A 16636-nucleotide genomic window follows, 5' to 3' on the forward strand; every position below is an offset into this window, starting at 1 on the left:
GCTGCAGGAAATACCTGAATGTAGTGCACTTCAACCTCCTTTCAATAAACATAAATAAAATGCACCATGTAAATGGAACTTGACAATCAGCAAAGTAAAGCAACTTTTTGTAATACGGCAAAACGTGGCAGAAATTGTCCAGTCCTAAATGCAGTTGGCCATTAACTCTTTAAAAAACCCAAAAAGAATCATGCAAATAGGACTTGACAGTCTATAACTTTTAACAAACGAAGAAAAATGCAAAATTCTTTGGTACCAAACGTTATTGCATCCAAACGGTTTCACCGCACCCGAAAGGCCAACTTATTGTCTTCTACCTGACCGACTGACTACCCGACTGACTGACTCCCCGACCGACTGACTCCCCACTGACTAACTTCCCCCAGCTCGACCGGCCATGGTACGCCATGGTCCAGTGGTTAGTGTTTCGACTCATGTACGAAGGTGCATGGGTTCGAACCCGGCCAGGAACATGGTGTTTGTGTCCTTGGGCAAGACACTTAACTACAATTGCCTCTCTCCACCCAGGAGTATAAATGGGTACCTGTGAGGGTTGAGGACCGATTGAGCGCTGATATCGGCTGCCGCGTGGTCCCATGGCCTGATGAACGGGGTAAGAATTGTAAAGCGCTTTGAGATCATTGATACGATGGACTATATAAGCACAATTATTATTATTATTATTAAGCCAAGACTTGTTTGCTAACTGGGAGATTCAAGTTGACTCTCTGAGGCCATACTCACAGGGTATGCCGGTATTGGACGGGCATTCTCCCTCCAGGGCTAGTATTGTCAGAGCCGGCCCCAGAAACGAGAACGTTCCTCCCTGTACAATGGGTAACCTGGATAAACAAGGAAATTAAAACTAATGTAATAAAGTCCCCTACAAAACTAAACTTTTATACCATACCAAATAAAAGTTGAAATTGACAAAGGCAATTTATCTTTGAGCCATAATGCATACACACACTAATGTACACAATTAGAGTTTTTAGTTTCCTGGGCCGTTTTCAAAACAATGCAAGTTTTAAAAAACACCCCCCCCCCCCAAAAAAAAAGACCACAATACACGGTGATGGCATTTGCATTGAGCAAATTGATCAATACATCATACAAAAAGTTTGAACCAGTTGCTAAGGTGGCCTCTGAGTGACATCAGGTAGGCACTGGGAGGTGGATTTAACAGAGCATGCCGATGAAATCTGTTTGGCTTTCATTTTTTCCCCCACATTTTTAATAAAATGAGTCTGGGAACCAAGGCAAGTGCTCGCCTGCGCTTGCATTGTTTTGTTTTTTAGAGAGAGACCACCTAAGAAAATACTATCCAAACTCTGGGCCCAGACTCGGATCAATCAATCTTGCCAGCCGGCTAACAACATGAATCTCAACGGGGGAGCGGAAGTAGTTCACACATTCATGTCAACCCCCGAGGGGACGTGTTATCGTTACAGTTTAGTCAGGTGTTGAGGTCATCTACCCAAACTTTAAAGGTAACGTACGACATTTGCAAACATCCAAAAACAAAACTACCAAATTGTTATCTAACACCTTACTTGACCCATGCAGTGCAAGTGAATAATAGTCTAAAGCGTATCCTGTGAAATCATAGCCAACTGTGTGCTGTAATTACACACCTGTCACATCTGTCTTGGGGTGAGTAGTGAATAGTGCGTATTTGACCTCGTTTTCCGGTGGAGGATCATTATCCTCATTTGCTTATTTCTTGCTCATAATTTGCTCATTTCCTGCTCATATCTTGCTCATTTACTCTTTTCTTACTCATTTCTTACTCATTTCTTGCTCATTTCTTGCTCATTTCTTGCTCGTATCTCTTTGTTTAGTCGTCTTTTAAAACTCATATTGCTATACAATAACTAATTCCCAAATCCATTTATTTCTGAAAATTACAGCAAAAGCAACTGTTGTATATTACCCAAAGGCGGATCCAGGGGGCCAAGGAGGGCCATCCCCCCCCCCCCCAATTTTTTTTTTTTTTACGAGACATCACAATAAAGGCAGGCACTGCATACACGGCCATCTTTTTTTACAAAAAAAATGGTTAAAGTGGTCAGAAATTACCTCAGATCACACCACAGACCAATCCCAATGTTTCCACGCCGTAATTTTTTTGACCAATTTTTTGGGGGGCCAACATTTTTTAGGCCCTCCCCCTCCCCCCCCCCCCCCCAAAAAAAAACTGTGTTCTTGATCAGCCCTTGATCACCTTTAAACTAGACAATTCAATCATTGACAGGCATGAGAATGTTGCAAGACAGGTCCAACATTCCCCCCCCCCCCCCCCCCAATGTGGGAATGGCTTATATGATCCATCAGTTAGCCAGGTGTGGGGATCATGTACCAACAGGAGAAACTAAACAAGCCCAGTCATTTATAGCATGAGAATGCAGTGAGACAGGTGCACCCCCCACCACCACCCTGCTGGGATGGCTTCTGTCATCATACAGTTAGTCAGGTGTTGAGGGGATGCACCCACAGGTTCACTTAGACAAGGCCACTGATAAGCCTGAGAAAGCCTGCAAGACTGTTCCCACAGATGCACCAGAACATCAGAAATCAAATTGAACATCTCCAAAATCAATTTTGACAATCTGGAAATCATATTTGCTTCTACCGATATTGCACACACTGTGAAGCAATCATGTTAAACACATAATAGCAGGGTAAAACTGTGCATTAAACAGCACCACGCAGAGACCATGTGTTTATCTCATTTTGGGGTCTGTTATTTGATTAGCCTACCAGTCATCCAGCAGCTAGGAACCTTGGATGTATTGGATGATAAAAGCTATTTATTCACTGTGAATATATCCACAATGGACAATCCTTATCAGCAGATTAAAGGGAAGATACAACATTTGCAAACATCAAAAAAACAAAATGATCAAATTACCACAAAATTCTTCACTGGACTATAAGAAAATGAGTGTCTACATAATCATGGCTTCTGGTGTGCTGAAATTTTTAGGTAAGGTGGTATTTTTGAATCAATTTGCAACGCTGGTCAGCCGACCAGCGTTGGAGAAAACTGGCTTTTTAAAAAATCTGCTCCTAATTTTTCATATTTAGTTATTCCGAATTTTCTTGGTTTTCCCATCATCTACAAACACAAAACTTTAAAATAGGTCCGTGTAACAATATTTGCTATAAAATACCAATATACTAACCCCCAAATCCATCCATTTCTGAAAATTACAGCAAAAGCAAACGTTGTATATTCCCTTTAAAGTCACCAAAAAAAAGGAATCACTTTCATTTTGAAAATTTCTGTGACAATTCATTAAAATTGACCCATTAAAAAAATTTCAAAATTCCTCTTCAAAAGTTGTTGTCTTCCATACTATGGACCTTGTTAAAGGACAAAACCTGTCACTTTTACAGTCACTTTTGTTTAAAAATTCTCACGGAATTTAACACTATGATCTGAGCCAATATACAACCATCTGTCTCACAGTACTCTGTAGTACAAATCTCCAGTCATCAATTTGAAAGAAAAAAAAATCAATTTTGATTGGCATTTATTACCCCCAAAACCACCGGCACGCTTGATAAATGACATTATAGTCACAAAAGGTGGATGAAATCAACAATGGACACTTCCTTCCGACCATTTAACCTATTGACACGCTGACCTTGTGTCCCTGACTGACAGTATTATATGACAGGAATTGCTCCTTCAAAGCTGACTTTCCTGGCAAATGACCGATTGACATGGGAACCCACTCCACCAGCTGTGGCTGAGATCATTTTGTGGGGTTGAAAATGAATTTTTAAGCTCTGGCAACAGAGCTTAGCTACAATTCGCTTTGGTGTCTGTCGGTCTGTCATGACTTCCCTGACAAATGTATAATTTTCGATAATGATACTTATAAAAGGCAATTCAAGAGTCAATTGTAGGAAACGCGGAACGGTAGAAGCCCAAACGGGAGATTTATTTTGAGGATAATCTGACGCATTTTCGATATTTACAATACGATTCCACAATATCGCTTTGGTGTCTGTCGGTCTGTCATGACTTCCCTGACAAATGTATAGTTTTTCGATAATGATACTTATAAAAGGCAATTCAAGAGTCAATTATAGGAAACGCAGAACGGTAGAAGCCCAAACGGGAGATTTATTTTGAGGATAATCTGACACATTTTCGATATTTTCGATACGATTCCACAATATCGAAAATTTTGATATTTCGATGGGATTAAAAAAAACTGCTGTCGGGCGATAACGCTGTCAAATAGTGTCAAATAATCAAGTTGTATCGATATATCATCGACTCAAACAGTGCAACTTGAGCATGTTTGTCCATGGAGGAAGGAAATTTGAAACATGACCCTGGTCCTGTTATTTGACCACTAAACCTGACCAGTGCAAGCATAAGCCTACCACCTGTTACACCAGCCGGATCCACTCACCTCTCAACACAAGGACAAAAGTGTTAAAGGGGCACTAGGTCCTGAAATCCACGAAAATTTCATGTTTTGGATTGTTTACTTAGCTTATTTCAAACATCTGGTTGAAAGGAAACCAACCTAATGTCTTTAATACCATTCCCGAGAAAAGATGAAAAAACGCCGATGGTTTACATCAGACACGACGGAGTACGAATACGTTCTCCGTGTACGATATACACGTTGTGTGTCTCAGGAACAGCGGTGACCAATCACCAATACAAAACAAGGTGGTTTCTTCAACGTCCGCAAAAGGTGAACACTTTACGAATGAAATCACAACTAGCATCCAAACAGCTCGAATTTAGGGGGTCGCAAAAGTGGACCCCGAAATTCTTTCTCACACGCATAATACAGGAATAACACAAAAACGCCCAGTTTTGAAAGGATAGTTGAGTGGATGTTTATATCCTACTTTTAAATGTTATTTCCGATAAACATCGTCTCGTTCAAAGCGTGTTTTGTAGCCCAATTGGGCTGTTCCAGGACCTAGTGTCCCTTTAACTGATACCTTGGTGTTGATAATCCCATGTTGGCTCACATTACAATACACAATAATGTCACCACCTCCCATACCAGGCACACCATATGTTTTCACTAGATGTCAGAAATATAGGGGGGGGGGGGGGGGGGGGGGGGGGAGTGGGGTGTTTAATCTGGACCAAGCTTCCTGCTTGCTAGTTGAACTTCCCTATTTGTGTTACACCCCATGGCATCTACCGTACATGTTGTCATGCATTTTTATGAGAAAAATTCGTCCTGTATTTGATCCATTTCTTCTTTTTTTTTAGGGTCTAGCACAATCTTTTATTTGAGGTGCAAGTTCATTGCCAAATTGACATCAACTCAAAATATAAGTTACTTTATTCATCTTGGCAGAAAAGCGGAGTTTGGTCAAGAAAACTTGTCAAAAGAACAATTTTTAAGTTTAAAAGGATAATTCTGCTTTTCATCCACATTTTACTTTAGTTCCGGATACTTCTAATGTTTAATGTTTGGTTTTTTTTGTGCTGGAGGGGGGGGGGGGACTTTAAATTTAAAGAATTGTCTGTTATTCCCAGACACTTCAATTTTTTTCATGGGGGGGGGGGGGGACGCCATATTGGATCCTTAATTCTTGTGTGGAAAGGGTTTACGAAATCTTGGGGTTCAAGCCAGGCCCAACACATGAAGCCATCCGCTGGCAAAACAGATTAAACAAAGACATTGACAAAATGGGGAACCGCCAACATAGGGCTGGATAGCTCAGTTGGTAGAGCACCGAAACGGCAATCCGGAGGTCACAGGTTCAAACCCTGCTCCAGTCGAGTCTCCCTTTACATAGCTCAAAAGTTCCCAATTTTACCTGACGCCTAGCGTAGCCTGCAGGAGGGTGACCAGCCCAGACACAGTGAAGATAGTCCCGATCAGCTCCCCCTGCGCTACCAGATTCTCCTTGATGCACAGGGCGTCGGCAAGGAGTAGAGGGATGGCTAGCGTCGCTCCGAACATGGTCAGATAATGCTGGGAAATTGTGGGATAAAAGGTGAACAAAAATCAATCACATCAAAAGCAAAGGTGAAATACAACATTTGCAAACATAAAAAAAAAAAAAATAACCAAATAATTATGAAATACCTTGACTGTAAGTGAATAATAGTTCAAGCATCTTGTGAAATCATGGCACCTGGGGTGCTGTCATCTTCTAGAAAAATTGAATTTTTGTATCAATTTCCAACGACGCCAGCCGACCGTCCTTGGAAAGAAACTGACTTTTTTTTTTCTTCAACTACTGCCCCCATTTACCAAGTTTAGTTAGTCCGCATTTTTTTGCTATTGGTTTCACATCTAAGAATGGGTGCAAGCCAGCTAGTCTGGTTACCTGACCTGACAATTCCCCGGCATCTATAAATTGCCCTGTTTCGTCTGAAGTAGGTTAAGGGAACCAGGCTACAAGAGCAGTTTTTTCCCCTTGGTTTTTCCAGCAACTACAAGCCCCAAACGTCAAACAAGTCAGTGTAACAGTATTTGCTATAAAATACCAACCCCAAAATCCATCCATTTCTGAAAATTACAGCAAAAGTAAATGTTGTATATTCCCCACACCCCTTCCAAAAAAAAAGAAAAAAGAAAGAACCAGAAATCAATCTGGTCATAGGCTAAATCTTGAGTTGCTAGCTTCACTTTTTTGTTGGGGGGAATACCGGTACTGTCTGTGTGTATAATGGATTCACAAACTCGCTAGGAATTTGCCAGGAGCAAAAAGAATACCAGACAATAAATAATCAGACAAGTGGTCCCAACACACACACAAACAAACACAAGGCCACACAAACATAGGAGTTCTGTGCTGAGGAGACAAGCAAATTCATCTTGCAAAGCTAGCCTTCGCTGCAGAGGAAGTCAGTAAGGCGGTCCCAAATACACCAAATAGTTATATTTGATCATCATCCCAATATTCGAATAGCTGTTTGCATGTTGGAATATATTCAAAAACAAAACACTACATGTCGACGTCGGTTCAATATTCCCACCCTTTTAGCAGGTTACAGCCCTCGACAGTTATAAAATATTTTTTTGCAAAACACTCCCGAGCTGCCCGGTATCGATCGCGGCACGCAAATTTCAACTTGTTCATTCGGCATGCGACTTTTGACCAGCGTGGCACAAAGTTGCAGGTGACAGTTTTGAATATTCGAATATAGGGCTTACTCGGTCAATCTGTTCCTTGCGCTATGGTCAAATGTAGTTTGTACTAAATTATTCGGAAATGAACAGCCCTATAGAAGTTAGGGGGCCTATTTTTCTGAAGGGCCACTCAAAGGGTTTTGCCCAAAACCATTAAACGAAAATATGTTTCTGCATTGTTAAAACGAAAATATGTTTCTGCATTGTTAAAACCAACATCTCCAAGGAAACATCTCCAAGGAAACTTTTCCCAGGAAGTTTTTCTCAAGAAAACAGAACTGGACGGACGGAATAACAATCGTCCACAATGGCTCATTTTACTGGTACAGATTTCCTGTTATTCAGACACTATCATAGTATCAGGTCACACGATCACATTACACCACCCTTTGAATATCTTCACACAACAGGGCAGATTTGCAGTAAACAAAAGCACTGATAACTCATTGTACAGGCACTCTTGTGTGGGAACCATGTTTGCACAAATTTTTGTGCAAGGTTAAACACTCACAACAAAAGTACCGTAGCGGGACAAAAAAGAGCAAACTTGTACTAAAAACAGTTTTCGAGTTAAGTACGAAATGGAAAATAATCACATTACTCTTTTTTCATTACTGCAGATTTTATTTTGCTGAAATCTGATGATTTCTGAAGGATTTTTAGCTCAGAATGTTTTGTTCATCCATTGTATCGGTACCATTGTACTGAGCATGCCAGTGTTTGTTGTATTTTACACAGAGAACGAGTTGACCTTCCATGTAGTGGACAGCGTATATTCTCTCAAGGTCAAAGTCGTACCAGGATGTTTTTTTTTAAATAACAGCACACCAGGTGTCATGATGTTTGAGATTTTAACACCTGTACCCACAAATTCTGTGTCCTGATTGGCCAAGAACGAGTCACATGGCATTCGCTATTTTTGCTATCTTGCCGTGCACAACCAACAGCGCTATACCCATAGCAACCAAAGTATTATACCTGTAGCTACCAAACGGTGCAAAATAGGGTGTGCGCATTGCGCGTATACATTTTTCCCAAGCGCACGCTAGCACTATAGGTTCAAACATTTCGTGAAGGGGTAGTTTGGAAAAGTGCAAGTGAATTTTGAACTAATTTCATATTCAAATTGAAGTTCATTTTAACCATATGTTTAGATTAAATCAATCTTCTATCACTTAAAATCAAGCAGAAGCTGTGGGAGAGATGTTATAAAACAAATATTGACTGCTTTGTCTCGTGGCGTAGTAAAAATAGCATTCTATTTCCCCCGACTTCGCCTTGGGACAAAATAGCTATATTTTGTCCCAAGGCGAAGTCGGGGGGAAATAGAATGCTATTTTTACTAAAAATAGCATTCTGTTTCCCCCGACTTCGCCTTGGGACAAAATAGCTATATTTTGTCCCAAGGCAAAGTCGGGGGGAAATAGAATGCTATTTTTACTACACCACGAGATAAAGCAGTCAATATTTGTTAGAGTGCTTCATATGGGTCACCTCAGGAGGCTAGTTTTACTACACCACTCGAAGCAGTCCATATATTTGTATAGGCCTACTATTTTTCACTTGCGGTCAATTGAGGTATTTCATAATTATTTGGTAGGGTTTCTTTTTGTGTGTTTGCAAATGTGTGTATTGCCTTTTAACAAGAACTGCACAAAAGATTCACTCATGTCTATATCCCAGCAATACAAAACTACTGCCCTCATAGTCAGCCTGAATGCACAAGGTATGTAGCGCACTCGACTGTAGCTTTTGGGGTAACTGTACTATAGTGCTATGTGCTGCAGCAAGTTATGCAGAGTTTAGTCCAATAAAAAACAGTACCATACACTAAGGCCAAAAAAAAAAGTCTCCGGTTTCTGGTATGCGCGCGCGTCGCCGTAGCCATGCGCGTCGGCAAAATGAAAAAGGTTTTTTTTCAATGAAAGATGATGTCTCAAAACCGCCAAATTCACTGGTTTGACTGGAAACCTGCTGCTGCACAATTTAACGTGTTTCTAGATGGGGTTATGATCGAGAATAAGCTTTATGTGGCTTCTCTGGACTCCCATGTATTTGCACTAAGTCTAGTCGGGCACCATTTGCAGTCATCAGCCGACATTTGAAGCAAAAAAGTCGGGTAAAAAAAAAAAAAGCCGCGTCGCCGCACCACTTTTTGGACAAGCTCCATACCAGAAACCGGAGACTTTTTTGGGGGCCTTAGTCCTATAGTGCCATGCACGAAGTCACTAAAGTCAAGTTATTACTATGACAACAGTTCAAGAATAATTTATTGTTTTAACCCTTGGCTAACCTGGGACCAATATTTCACTCATAGCCTGAGGAATTCCAATGTAAATATGTGCATGTCCAGACAGCAACAGAAGTATGGAGGTTGGTTGAACCACCATAAATATACAGTATCCATTAGCAACAAATACTTCCTCTATCCATATGGAGCTACATGTTTAAGTATTTAATGTCAATGGCCTTGTCGTTAAGATTTAAGAACACCCTCATGCTCTAGTGTTTCAGAGGCAACAGTGGCGTGGGTTTGTGGGTTTGAGCCTGGCGGGTGGACACTTGTGCCCTTAAGCAAGGCACTTAACCATTCTTGCTTCGTCCTTCAGATGGGACGTAAAGCTGTAGGCCATAATGCATGTAAAACAACCCAGTAAAACTTATCGCTAGTAAGAGAAGGGGTTCATCCCCAGTGTTGGCAAATGCGCCCCTCATACATACGTGGCTGCACTTTCAAGGAAGGAAGGAAATAACATAAGGGGGGGGGGGGGGTCGGCAGATTGCAACAAGATGAAGATTTGAAATGCAAAGTCGGGATGGTGACGGAAGCAAATCCGGACGGTGAAGGGACCAAAATTCTATTTTGCAACTCAATATAGGCCTATTTACTAATTGCCCTTTTTGTGAGAGCAATTTTTAACGAGCGCCCTTTTTTCACGACTGCCCTTGTTTATAATTATATCCCACGAATGTCATCCAACGTTGAAGAGCACCAATTAATCGCAGTCATTGTCTCAAAAATTACATACCGGGTACATGTCTTTAATATTGACCTTACGCATTAAAGTGGAATCAGAGAGCAATTAACCTTCTATGCATGCACTGAGGTGAATTAAAACTCCCTCTGAGAAATCAGCAGTGCCCAAGGTCTTGTAAAGGGCTACAGTAACTGACCAGCTAGTTCTGGTTTTCATATCTGTTAATTCAGGTATTTATAACAAGGTAGTTACAAGGTCGTTGCACAATTCGACCCAGACCATTATGCTGACCAAGTTAGTAGTACAGTTAGAAGTACAACTGGTAAAAGTGCTTCGTAAAATGAATAAGCACTATCAATTTCTTGTAGTCACTACAGTATCATGTTCCTTCACTCGGCTAGAATTTGTTAGCAGTGACTGCGTTGCGGGTAAGCTTCTTCTTTTTTTATCGTTTCAGAAATGAGGATCAATTTTTGAGGACTTTCTTACGCACTGTCCCCCCAGTGATTTTTGTTGGGACAAATATGGTAAACGGTTGGAACAAAAATATCAAAAAGCCTGACTGGAATTTCCACCTCCAGAAAAAAGAGGTTAACCTTGGGTTTAGCTGGCCTGGTTAAAGTGACTAGAGTATTCATTGCAAATAGGATTACGAGGAACGAGGCCAGCGGGGTTCCTTGCCACCCACTTGGGTACACAATGCAGCCCAGGGGAGGGTGCAAAATTACCACTTGGCCACAAAGGGTGCGTGATGCCCATTCATACGCCAACAGGTAAAGTCAATACACTGTAAGGGATAGGGCTATATAAAGATATGGCCTGAAGAATTTACACCAACAGCCAGCACGGTGTGTGTATTACTGTAAAGCTGTGTCCGCACTGGACTTTTTTTTGGCAGGTTTTACCGAGACGATGGTAAAACGAGAAATGGTCAAATGTGACCACTGTCCGCACTTGGACTTTCGCCACAGGATATTTTACCCAGACCGCGTGGGAGAAGTAACCGAGCTGTCACTGTGTCAGTATAATGACGAGTTCACAAGATTTGCGCACCAACAATGTGATGCGAATAGCTAGAATGCAGCAAGTTTTTGAAAGGGGCACCAAACTCACCTGAAACCCAAGCAGTAAGCATGTGTACCACGGAGGCACGTCCTCAATAGCGTAGGTCAAATCTCCTCGGAGTTCCTTCAAGATGGCCTGCGCCTGCTCCTCGGCGCTCAGTTCCTCCTCGTTGGCCACTCCATCAATCTCCCCCATCTCAAGACTGACGGCGTTTGCGTTTTCCTCCAGTTCGACCGCCAGGGTGGAGCCGCCATTTGTTTCCTTGTACGTGTCAGGCGGGTCGTCCTCCTGTAGTTGGGTGCGGGAAGGCCAAAAAGACCCCTTAAACTTCAAATTGAACATGTCTTGGAGAATTATCGCCCCTTACACAGACATGAAATCAACATGAAAGGAGGGAACTATGCAAGCAAACTTTGCTTGGATTCACAAGAAACAGGCAACTGCTATGTACTGGCAATTTAGACAACACGACTGCAACTTATCAAACTGGACATTGTGTGATGCACTGTGCTACATTTTCAAGTGGTTTTTGAACTTTGAAGGGCCCTATAAAGTCTAAACAAATAAAGTTGATCTGTTTGCATCCCCTCATTTCTATCACTTCCTTGTTTTGCAGATAGCCTATGGGTACAAAAATTAAGTTTAATTTTTTTTGTTCATTAGGTTTCCTGGGCTCCAGTAAAAAAAGGGGGCGGGAAAAAAAGAACTGCAATTAATGGTTGCATGCCCAAGATAAAATGTATTAACCCTTACCCCCTAGGCATTTTGGCTGGGATGCAACCTCAATCCTGCACAATACTCAAAACTGCATCTGTAAAAATTGCATAGAGCCTCAATCCTGCAAAATGCTCCGTTTATTTCTTGAATGTGGTTCTTGGAGGACTGACCACTGCCTCAATCCTGCAAAATCCTCCAGCAATCAGTATGTTGAGGCAGAGCCAGTGACATCCTGAAGCAGTGTGGAGGATTTCGAGTATAATCTAGGCCAAAATGTATGCACAGCTGAGCATAAACAACACGAGGTCCGGCCCAAGACCTTGACACAGTGCATCCTCCAAAATCAGCCACACACTTTTGCCATATAAGCCTCAATCCTGCCAAATCTTCCATTTATGCAAGGAGAATTTTGAAGGATTTGGGAAGGTTAATTAGGGTTAAAGAAAAAAGTAGATTTTCATCAACTTCAGTTATGTACTTGCCATATTATTGTCATAGGAATCAGGATGACCCATATTGATTAATTGATGGTTGATGTTTTTTCCTTTATTTTTCTCAAGTCTTTGGTGTAGATCAGAGGCATGCAACTTTGAAAAAAAAGGTTGATTTTAATTTCAGTGTCTCTAAAAAAAAAACACCCAGTGCATCAATCACAAGTGGCAGGTGTACGCATACAATCTATTTTTTTAATGAGTTGAAACTTCAAAAGCCTAGTTTGTAATTTCCTCAATTAGATTTTTGAGTGCCATTGGTGTCCGAGTTGAGGGATTAAAAACAAAAGGAAATGTTGGCCTTACTAGTGCAAAAAAAGGTATATTCCACCATATTTCCTTAAATTATCAGGAAAACAAAACTGCTCGCATGCTAATGAACACAATTTGATCAACTTTTTTATCCATCTCAGTTAATACCTAAATTTACACATGCAATGTCACAATACTGCTTTCGGCGACCCAAACTATAACATTCCTCACTACAAAAGAAGTGACATAGGCATTGTCCTCAACATTTTGTTAAACATTGTCATGAATTCATGTCAGTAATACGCATGATTGGCGACCAGTTTGTCTAAGGCCAAAAAAAAAAAGTCTCCGGTTTCTGGTATGGAGCTTGCCCAAAAAGTGGTGCGGCGACGCGGCTTTTTGTTTTTTTACCTGATTTTTTTGCTTCAAATGTCGGCTGATGACTGCAAATGGTACCCGACTAAACTTAGTGCAAATATATGGGAGTCCAGAGAGGCCACATAAAGCTTATTCTCGACCATAACCCAATCTAAAAACACGTTAAAATTGTGCAGCAGCAGGATACCAGTCAAACCAGTGAGTTTGGCGGTTTTGAGAAATCATGTGTCATTGAAAAAAAAACTTTTTCATTTTGCCGACGCGCATGGCTACGGCGACGCGCGCGCATACCAGAAACTGGAGACTTTTTTTTTGGCCTAACCATGGCATAAAGTCGCTCATCCATAAGAACGTGCAAAAACACACAATACCCACTACGGCATATCCTGCTACCAAAAAGGTCACTGGCATTGTGTGTCATATGTGGGGCGGGGGACCTTCAAATGAAACCAGTTACACCCTCCGGCAACCCTCTGAACTTGTGATTCACGCAACGCCTCCACTTCTCTTTCTAAAAAGGTCGTCGACTTTCAGTCTCTTTTCAACGTCACTTCGAGAGTAGCTTTCAAGGGTGACGTGCACAGGGTTACTCACAATCACGTGGAAAATGTATTACCGAAAAGAATAACTGAAATAAGCTCAGACGATAGACCATGATTCACTAAACCTAATTAGGTGAAAAAATATATGGTCAGTTCAATTCCAATGATATGATACATTTGGTGTTACAATTTTGGCATTCTTTTTATGCTGCGGCTTGTATACATAGTCATAGATCTTTACAAAATTTGTTTGTCAGAAAAAACATGAATTACTTGTTTTTGACAATTTACAGGTATACAGGGAATGAAAAGTATTCTGCATAATATTCTGACTTCCTGTCGCGGTTGGAATTGTGCAGAAAATTGATCCTTGATCTTTAAAGGTAGAGTATATCATTTGCAGCTACCCAAAAATTAACTGCCGATATTATTGTTGAAAAGCATACTTGGTTTAAAGATAGTAATGGCACTAAACTCCCTGTGAAATTATTCTTTATGGCATGCTGTCATTTCGAAGAAAATAATACATAAAGGCACTTTCCAAAGATGCGTCAAGTGACACATTTTTGGAAACTTCTGTTCGTTGTTGGTTTTGTAATTCGGCCAATCCGTGAACGGGTGCGTGCAAGCATTGACAAGACGCACACGCTCGCGGTTGCTATTATTTTGTCGGTTTAGTGAGTGACATCGCGTAGCTGCAATCGGCTGAATGAGAACGTGTCCCAGATGCTGATCTTTGGGTGCAATTCAAAACATGACTCACAACTTTTGAATTGAATTTGAGATCCTAGAATGTCGTTTTCTTGTACATCTTTCACTGAGCTAAAACTTCATCAGGTTTGTTAAGCACCCGTCTTTAGATTCTGAGCACTTTTGTTGCTTCAAACGAAAAAATATGCACATACATGACAAATGATCTACCCTACCCTTTAAATCTCCTGAACAAAAACTAGTTTTTTGACCCAACTTGTCACCTTTGACATCACTGGGCTTGACAAAAGGCAAAATTCAGGATATCCTTCTATTCAAGAAACCAATACCGATACCACAACCAATTTCCTTTGAATGAGGCGTTTCCTAGCAAACTGGTCGGCCACAACAAAAAAGCCGCCTCAACTCAACAACCTGTTTTTTAACTTGTTACAATCAACCGCCTTGATCTACAACAAATTTACTTTTGATTGCAAAGATAACATATGGCTCTAGAATTTTGACAAGGGCAATTCAAGATTAAGTTGGGCATTTTTGAAACCTTCTGTTCAGAGACTAACTTTCTACATACATTTGTTGTATTTCTGAAAGAAGTATGAAGGCCTTTGATTAGTAGGGGTAGGATGTAAGAAACTGTAGGAATCTAAATTTTAATACAAATAGGGCAAACATTGCTAACTTACACCAAAATCTTTTTAAAATATCATTAACCATAATCATTCATCATATTTAAAGAAAACAAGTATTGAAGGGTCAATTGTGAAGCAATACGAAGCTAAAATCTTTGAGTGAAATTATAAGTGGTAAAAACTCATACTTTTGTGTTTTCTTCTTTCTGTTTAAGGTATACAAATAAATACTTACCCCTATTTCGTCAGTTTTATTCTCCACCATAGAGATACTGGGGTAAATCTTTGCTTGATCATCGTATACCAGTGAAGTCATCGTGGTTTTTCTTTTTTATCTGGGAAATAAAATCAAATGATAGGCTACAATTTCATTTAAACATCACTAAACCTCAAATATTTATTAGGCCTACATTGAATATGCTGAACAAGGAAATTAAATTGTTAAAAAAAAACATCAAACATTGTTACTGCCAAACATTTGCTGTTCTAAGTTAAAGGGTCCATGCGAAGATTTTTTTCCTAGGAACGCATTTCGCGCAATTTTCCACTCCTCTTAAATGTATGAAAACTATTTGACACCAACTTTTGGTATAATTTTATAGAAAAGTTCACTTCTTTAACTTTTTTAATTTTCCATGCTCTTCCCGACCACTGAGGGCACTGTTGCTGTGATGTCATTTCAGGAAAGCACTGTTCGGTCTAGGGGTTTTCTGTTCAAATTGTGAACCCAAAATCTGCGCATTGAAAATATCTGCGAGAAAGGTTTGCTCATCGGCTTTTACTGCTATGTCCTGACACAACAACGAATTGTCAAAGAAAAGAACATTCTAGCAACTTTTGATAATGAAACATTGAGGTTTATGTCCGGGATGACATCACCGTTAGTCATATATCATTTCAGTGCGACAGTTCCGGATTATCGACAATTTCGGATCACTTGATTAAACAAAAGTTAATTCAAGTGTAACCAAACTTTGATTTCACGAATTTTTACATAAATTTGAAATATCTTTTTGCAATTGTTGGGTAAAGACCATGGACAATAATGGAGCTAGCCTATATATCATGTATATAGCTCCATGATTTGACTTGCTTGTGCCGAAGTTGTGGAAAAGTATGGGGAAAGAATGTTGCAACCTGACGCTACTTCAGTGGCTGTGTACACAGTCTATGGAGAGTCAAGAAAATGTCCTATCAAAATTTTTTGCTAACAAAATTGGAAATGTTTGTAAGTCCCAGATTCATGTCTTATCATCATTTTTTGCAATGACTGACCTTCATCGAGATGATATATAAAGAAAAAGCAGCGTCAGGTTGCAACATTCTTTCCAAGTATGGAAATAAATTTTGCTATTGAATTGAAACGAATTAAGTAGCCCCCTCCCCTTAAATGCAAGATATTTATCTTTAAACTCGCGCGCGAAAAATAATAGGCCTAATCATCCATCACAATTCACGTACACGACCGTACTTCACAGCCAGAGCATTCACAGAAACTTTGTGATGTGCAAAATCATGGTCCGTCATTCACCATGTAATTAACATACTTCTTTACGAGTTAAAAACTCGCTATTTGATAGCTATTTGGCAATGTTTTTGAAGAATACTCACACTGTCGATGATATTATCAGTTACCAGGTGCAAACTTCAAAGTTCAGTCGGTGAGTGAGGATCATCACTCCAGCACGAACTGCAAATGCACGGAATGTTTAGCGCTAGTGCAGCACCAGCATTGCTAGT

At 40.4% G+C, this 16636-nt stretch overlaps 1 protein-coding gene across 2 annotated transcripts in view; it reads right to left on the reverse strand.

The window, feature by feature from the left end:
* Nucleotides 1-16622, reverse strand: part of LOC119745568 (solute carrier family 23 member 1-like) — a 29683-nt gene extending 13061 nt beyond the window's left edge. For both annotated transcript variants that reach the window (XM_038222018.1, XM_038222017.1), the window contains exons 1-5: nucleotides 16508-16622; nucleotides 15132-15231; nucleotides 11225-11464; nucleotides 5812-5969; nucleotides 745-842 (exon numbers count right to left, since the gene is read on the reverse strand). In XM_038222018.1, the coding sequence (XP_038077946.1) occupies nucleotides 745-842; nucleotides 5812-5969; nucleotides 11225-11464; nucleotides 15132-15212 (577 nt within the window). In that variant the 5' untranslated portion in view covers nucleotides 15213-15231; nucleotides 16508-16622. The remainder of the gene's footprint in view (nucleotides 1-744; nucleotides 843-5811; nucleotides 5970-11224; nucleotides 11465-15131; nucleotides 15232-16507) is intronic.
* Between the last annotated feature and the right edge of the window lie 14 nt (nucleotides 16623-16636).

Source organism: Patiria miniata, unplaced genomic scaffold (assembly GCF_015706575.1).
Source record: "Patiria miniata isolate m_02_andy unplaced genomic scaffold, ASM1570657v1 HiC_scaffold_7, whole genome shotgun sequence".
Classification (NCBI taxonomy): domain Eukaryota; kingdom Metazoa; phylum Echinodermata; class Asteroidea; order Valvatida; family Asterinidae; genus Patiria; species Patiria miniata.